Here is a 7,403-nt window from a genome sequence, read left to right on the forward strand (position 1 = left end):
ATCTCATAGGCATAGAGATAGTAACTGATACTCTGATACTGTGTTTTTAATAATGTGACCAAGTGGTAGCATGTAAATGGAAATTAGTAAGAGCCCAAGAATGCATCCCTGTGGATATGTGCATATTTAAGTGGTTTTGGAGCTGATTGGTAAATCCACATTCCCACACCCACCCACCCAATTAAAATACTATGATCAACTGGGTCAAAAGCTGCAGACAGATCCAACAGGAGTGATAGAGTGAGTTGATCACATTCAGCTGCTACATCATTTAAAACCTTAAGGGGTGCAGTTTCTGTACTATGACCTGCCCTAAAACCTCTGAAACTGAAACCTCTAAAAAAGACCATTACTGTCAGCGCGATCTTTTCTTATAAAAGATGCTCTTGGTTCTCGGTTACATGCATCCGTGTCAGACGCGCTCCAGCGCTATTGTTTTTAAGTGACCATGACATCCAAACACTTCTCCTCTGGCTCAAGATATTTATTTCCAAAAAATTTAGACTTCTTACTGCAGCATGGAGTGACAGACAGATCAAATCCGTTGATTACCCTCTTTTCCACCCAATTAAACAAACAATGCTTAGCAGCGGTCTAAAACTGTATGGTTGCGTGCCTCACATCGAGAGCTCTGCCAGCCCCAGTAGCCAACCCTAATAACCCAGGTGCTGCAGTCACCTGTCTATAAAGAGGAGGCGGAGGTAAGAATAGGCATCGATCATGCACAGCTATGTCAGCTTCTAATAATCAAAATTAGCCATAATTTCACAACTTCATAATTATTATCAATTCAACTCATAATTCAAACCCAAATATTTCATGCTCATATCTCATAATTAATCAGGTAAATAGTAAACCAGATAAAATAAAATATTAATCAAAACATAAATCAAACATTTGGCTCCAACAATTACCATCCATGACAGAAATTATTTATCAGGAATAATAAGGATTATCAGAAGTGTCTCCACATACTGGTTACATATGCCATGGGTTATACTGATGTAAATGTCCTATAGACACACGATACTAACTATCCAGTTAATCTGACTTTTAACAGGCTTGTGTAGGGGTTTTCAATTTTTTCATATTCTGGATCTCCCAAACTGACTTTCATTAAGTCACAGACGTCCAGTTGAAATTATTTTGCCCTAATACTGTGATATGAAAATATATTTTGTTTTGTGTTAAATATTTAACTGTCTGTAGATATTTCATTCACACTGAGTGGTGAGATTAAAACATATTAAAATGTCTTAAAATAATCACTCATACATTTATTTTTGTATAGCATTAATTTGTAAGGAATTAAATTATAGTGCAATTAAACTACTCCTCATTTTGCTGATGTCCTCCTGGAAGACTGTGAAGAACCCCAGGGAACAGTGCCGTCATATAGGGGGGAAAGGTGATGACAATTCTAAGGGCCCACATCCCACTAGGGCCCACACACAGTTAAAAAAGTGGGGTATGGGGTAGAGGGGCCCACACCGACATTCTTTCAGGGGGCCCAGAATTCCTAGCAACTGCCCTGCCTGGGAAGCCCCCACTTTGAACAGCATGGATGCTATCTCATAGAGTGTATTATCAGTTAAAAATATGAAAGCACCGTGAGTATGATGTGTGGCCAAGGTTTACAAGCGCGCTTTTGAACCTCTGCCTTTTTCCCTGACGATCTGACCGAAGAGCCTTGCTGCTTCCTGGGCACAGCCACGGTGAATGGTGAGTCCAAAACCTCCGTGGCCGTAGTTGTGTATCACCTGAATGAAAAGCCATGATGTTACAACACTGTGCCACATTCACTTCTATAAGATTATATCAGAATCAACAGAAACAACAATAAAGACCTCATGAAATGGACTCTTTCTTGATTTTATGGGTTTCCGGTTGAAACAGGATGTTTGGGCGGGATATAGTACAGGGAAGGATCATTCACAAACCATTAGGATATCAGTTTGGGAGAGAAACACAATTTTATTAGAGGGGACAGGTGGATGAGAGAGAATGTTTAACGATTTGTGAAGGTTTCATTGGTTGAAATTTTAATTTACACCCACTTGTGCAAGATGATGTCACTATTTGAAATGCACTGTTTAACAGGAAGTAGAAGTCAAGTGAGGGGATCACATGGGGACTTTAACATCTAGTCCATTAATCAACTTTGGTACTTTACCTCTATTTCCGTTGGCCCAAACTTTATGCTCTCCCTCTCCACTCTCACTTTGCTGCGAACAGGTCTGAGGCCTGACCAGTCCTCAATGATCCTGGCGTGCTGCGGTCAGACAGCAACAATGTAGATGTGATTGAAACGAGTTGCATACATTATGATTTACATACAGAAAGAACTGAAGACACTGTAACACAAGGTGTCTTAGCTAGAGTGGCTAGAGATGTTGGGCAAATTAATGTAACAAAACTACTACATTTACTTATCTAAAACTCAATGTAATTAGCTAACAACTAAAGTAGCTCCTCCAAGTTAATGCAAGTCCAGCAGCTGGTCTGGTCATTCTGTTACCTTGAAAGTAACTAATAAGGTGGCATGTTTTGGGATTTCTGACTACATCAAATTTACTTAAATAAACACCTCAAAACCAGAGAGATGTCTTTGAAAAATAATGTATTCCTGCTGAAACACAGAATATTTTAATGGACTCTTATAAAACAAGCAACATTTCAATGACTATCCTCTCACCTTGAGACTAGGTTCAAGCTTGCAAGCGTTCTCCCAGATGTTCTTGTGGTCGGTGGAGTTGTTCTGTTCACTCCAGTTCCCCAGCTGGAAAACCCCTCCAACTGTCACTGAGCGACTCCTGTACACACACAGGCACTGCTGGCTCATAAACACTATTTGGGGTTTGGGACTACAAAATTAGTACACTGCACAATCAAAACACACTCTGTGATACAAGCGAGCAGACTGGCAGTGGGACACCAGAGCACAACCACTGCCACATTGCTAAGGAGAATGTGGACATAAAAAAGAAAAAAGAAAAGTTAAAATAAATGAATAAATACATAAGTACGAAAATTTAAATAAATACATAAGTAAATAAATTCAGTATTAATCACTCGACTGTGTTCAGGCATACCCTGGAATAATGTATGGTGAATTGTAGACTCCTGCGTCAAAATTGTGGGTTATAATCCAGTGCTTCAGCCATGGTGCATCCACCTGAGATACAGTGGAATAGAGATGCACAACAGGGATTTTGATTGTGCTGTTACAGTCAGATAAATAAGCAATAAGCAATGAGCAGACATATTGACCTTTCCACCCTCACCTTCACTATCTGCCCCCGGCCTGGTTTGAGGTCAGGATCAGGCTGGAGATACCCAGATCTCATTCCGGTGCAGTTTATTATGACGTCTGCCCCACTTTGTGCCAGCTAAGTATAGAGGAGCAAGACAAGAAGGTGAGAAACCTTTTTCCTTTTTTTTTTAAGAAGTGAAACAATAACATGTTGACTTTCTATGTCTTTCTTGAGGTAAATGGAAATTACAAGTCTCTGGGCTATATAAGTCACTACAGGCTGGGTATACACGGCTTCTATCGAATCAGATGTGTGCACACTCCTAAACGTATGTGGTGTACTTTTAACTTAGATTTAAGGCTGATAGTGTAGGCCTCCATCAACATGTATTTTGAATTGGGTTATAGCAAAACCTCCAACTTATTATAGTTACTGATAGGCTCTATAGGTTAAATGTCATATTTGTCTAGTACTGCTGTACTGTTTTGTATTGTACTGTATTAGCCTAGGCCCTATTGTAACTTGTGAGATGTGTCATGTTACCTTACTTAGATATATGGACTATGTTTTTAGATTAGTACTTTTTTACTTTCAGGGAACATCTTACCAGGGACTACAGGTGGAAATTAGCCTTTGGCTACAACCTGGCTTGTTTACAACACTATTTCTATAATCTTGTACTCATATATGGTGTTTGTTCATTAACTTGCATTGTCTCTCTGCAAATAAATAAATCAAATCAAATCAAAAACAACATTTCTAAAATACAATACAAAACATCAAAATATAAATAAAAGCAAAAGATTGAGAAGCCACAACCAACCTCCTTGAAAGATTCTATTTTCCTCTGGTAAAATTTCACACCCCTCTTCTGCAACCTGCAATCAGTACAATACTAGATGTACATTATGAGCGGTAAAAACATTCCTGAGGAGGCATTATTCATTTTTCACTTCTGACAAAGTGCCTCTGATATAGTGCTGGGCGATATGACCAAAAATTTATATCACGGTATAAATTGCATCCCTCACGGTAACGGTATATATCGTGGTATAAATGTTGCAGTGTAAAACTTATCATGGAAGTGTTTCTAAATGGGTTTTTTAGACCCTTTGCAAGGCTAAATTGTTTTAAAAACAGTAACAACAAAAAAAGCAAAGATATAATGTAATTTTTTGAGCATTTATTGTCCAAAGAACAAGAGAGGTAGAAGTACAAAAATTCTCACAAAAATAAAGTGAATATTGTAAACAGTTCTCTTGTGCAAAAAGTGTCACAGAACATTTGGTTTAATATTTAAAATTAGCTGCAAACATAAACACTGAACTTTGGTTCATCTAGTCCAAAGTGCAAAATTTTGGACTAGAGGACTTTGGGGGGTTACGACGGATCTTTTGTAGCACAGAGGAGATATATTGCTCAAACACTCGGTATGTAGTGTTAGTGAATGTTTATGAGTTGTAGAACATAATAAATTATCTTGCAGGAGTAGATGTTTACCAGTAAGCTTGACTCCAATAATTTAACAATATGTTAAATTATTATTTGTTTTAAAAATGTAAATTACTTATCAAACAGACCTAACAATTCAACTACCAATGAATGAGCAGTAGTATGCCTGTGATAACACAGACTGAATATGAAAAATAAGCCGAAGTGATACATCTTCTATAAATAGACAAGCTAAGCCAGTGTGCTGCTGTTAGCCAGTGAAACTACAGCAGAGTGGCACCTCTTCGCTTTGTTACACAATCTATGTCAGTGCGCTGCTGTAGCTGGAGAGTTTCTCTGCCTTTTGGCTTGTGCGATGCCGGTGCAGGTGTTATTATGTCAAATTCCGAGTTAAAAATAGATTCCGTTTTATTTGGCTAATTCCGCGATTCCGCAATTCCATGATCGACGATACCACGGTAGAGCACAAATCTCTACCATGGCTCAATTTATATCGTTTCTACCGTCATACCGTGTATACCGCGCAGCACTACTCTGATATATCAAAACTATTAGCCTAAACAGCCGAAACCTTCATTTTTGATGATAAAATGAAACTTGCATGATCCCTCTAAGGGAATTGGATTTTAAGCTTTGCTCTGTCATATACACACATTATGTTTTACATCATGTGATCTGCCCTTTGGGTGGATGCATGGGAAATCACTTACTTCACATGTAAATTACCTACCAGTCCATCAGCCAAGGTAAGTAGCTTTTTCCCTCCAGCATGAGAGCAGTGTTGAACCACCCATAGCTTGAGTGTTGACCATGTTAGAAGGGAAACAAATGTGGGTTAAAATGTGACAGAGGGTCAGATGCTCTTCCATCTATTCATATATCTTTTCAGCTATACATTCATTATTTTTTTTTGTCAGAGTCTCCACTGCTTTCATGACAGTTTAGACAGTAACATATGTACCTGTATCCAGGGAACATCTGCAGCTCTCGCTTTGTGAGATGTCTGAAGCCCAGGACAATATCTTTGAATGAAGGGTCCTACAATAAAACAAAGTCATTGGGTATGATATAGCATCAATTATTTTCTAAATCTGTCTTGGCTAATCCTCATTAATCCCTGAGCTGTCAAACCCAATGTTCAGCATAACCTCTGTGTTTACTTTTCACCCAGCTATTCCAGGCACCCATTCCTTGTAAAGCTGAACAGAGCACCCTATTCATTGGGTTGAATGCCAAGGGGCACTGTTTACAGCACATAGCCATTGTATGATGGTAATTGTACTAGGACATTGTAAAGATATGGGCAAATCATTTGAGATAGCATGGTAATTGTGTACCAGCCACCAAAATCCATAATCTACAGTTATAGTTCAACTACGTTTTTCATTGCAGAGTACCTTTGCCCTTGTTTGTAATGACCCTCTACTCCAGTAAAACAGTACAGTCTTATCTTAGATGGTGAACACTGATTTTCCAAAAACACAGCACTACTCACTGGTGCAGGCTCGCTGCACAGGTTGTAGCCCGATTGTAGAAATATACCCATTTTTACTGAGTCTGGTGAACTGAGGAAGCTCAGCAAGTAGTCAAATGTCTCTTTATTCCATTTTCTGAAGATGAGCAAAATACAGCATGAAACTGGTGGTCAGTGTTTGTTGTTAGAGAGGAAAATCAAAAAATAGTTTTGCATGCACTCTGCAGGGTATTTAAAGTGAAGGACAGTGCACTTACGTCTCCTGAATGTTGCCTTTGTCATAGAGGTATGGCTGCCAGAAACCTGCGGCTCCATCACTGGTGGTCAGTGGAGTGAAACAGTCTGCATACACCTCAACGGTCAGGGGGCTGACAACTGAGTGGTACTGCTCATATATGCTCTGAGCCGTGGACAGGCCAATGACTCCAGCTCCAATCACTGCTACTCGCATGTCTGAATAAATAAGAGACTAGAATTTGTCCATAAATCTTAAATTCAATTCAATACTACCATGCCACTCTTGTTCTATGGAAATTACTCAGGAGTATTATCTTAGGTAGAAGTGAATTAAGCCAATGAATAATACTCTACCACTGAGTAAAAATGTGCAGTCTAGTAATAGAATAGAGGTCTAGAAATTGAATAGAGTAGTGGACTTGATAGATTAATAAGTCTTTTTAATTCTATTAACTTTGCATATAAGACAACTTACGAACGAGTAACTTTGTATGGTCGTTTAAAGTAATAGACAAACATAGTTGGCTATCTGCGGTGGAGCATTAGTAAGTAAAAGTAAAAGTCTGTTGCTGGAGCAGCATCTAAACGATCCTGTCCAAAACTTTTATCTGCACAAGTTCCCAAAAGTTTTGCGTTTACCTTCGACTTGAGAGTTTCGTTGCCGTCCTGTAACAGAACTGTATTGGTGGACTTGGTCTCAGCCGTGTGGCTGAGTGTTTCCGTCTGTCACATGGTGCAGGGGTTGTCAATCGATGGTCCGCGCCCCCTCCGCTGGTCCGTGAAGGTATTGCAAGTGGTCCTTCAACATGTATTCAACAATACCAGATTTTTTTTTTTTTTTTTTTTTTTTTTTTTTTTTTACATATTTTCACTTGTTATTTCTTGTTTGCGAATAATCATATTCATTCAAATATATAAAATTTAGATGTCATAGGAGAGGTTGTGTTGATAATTTTACTTTGAATGGCTATTAATAGTTTTTCTAT

The 7,403-nt window shown here is 38.7% G+C and overlaps 1 protein-coding gene across 1 annotated transcript; it reads right to left on the reverse strand.

Annotated features, from left to right (window-relative positions):
- Positions 1-299: 299 nt before the first annotated feature.
- LOC115365388 (D-amino-acid oxidase) lies at positions 300-7,106 on the reverse strand. The gene is made up of 11 exons (XM_030060367.1): positions 7,057-7,106; positions 6,438-6,633; positions 6,202-6,316; positions 5,668-5,744; positions 5,437-5,502; positions 4,078-4,132; positions 3,285-3,389; positions 3,093-3,175; positions 2,696-2,813; positions 2,174-2,272; positions 300-1,760 (listed from the first exon to the last, which is right to left on the reverse strand). Exons 2-11 carry the CDS (start codon positions 6,629-6,631, stop codon positions 1,635-1,637), a joined length of 1,038 nt encoding a protein of 345 aa, XP_029916227.1. The 5' UTR covers positions 6,632-6,633; positions 7,057-7,106; the 3' UTR covers positions 300-1,634.
- Positions 7,107-7,403: the final 297 nt, after the last annotated feature.

This window comes from Myripristis murdjan, chromosome 9 (assembly GCF_902150065.1).
Source record: "Myripristis murdjan chromosome 9, fMyrMur1.1, whole genome shotgun sequence".
Classification (NCBI taxonomy): Eukaryota; Metazoa; Chordata; class Actinopteri; order Holocentriformes; family Holocentridae; genus Myripristis; species Myripristis murdjan.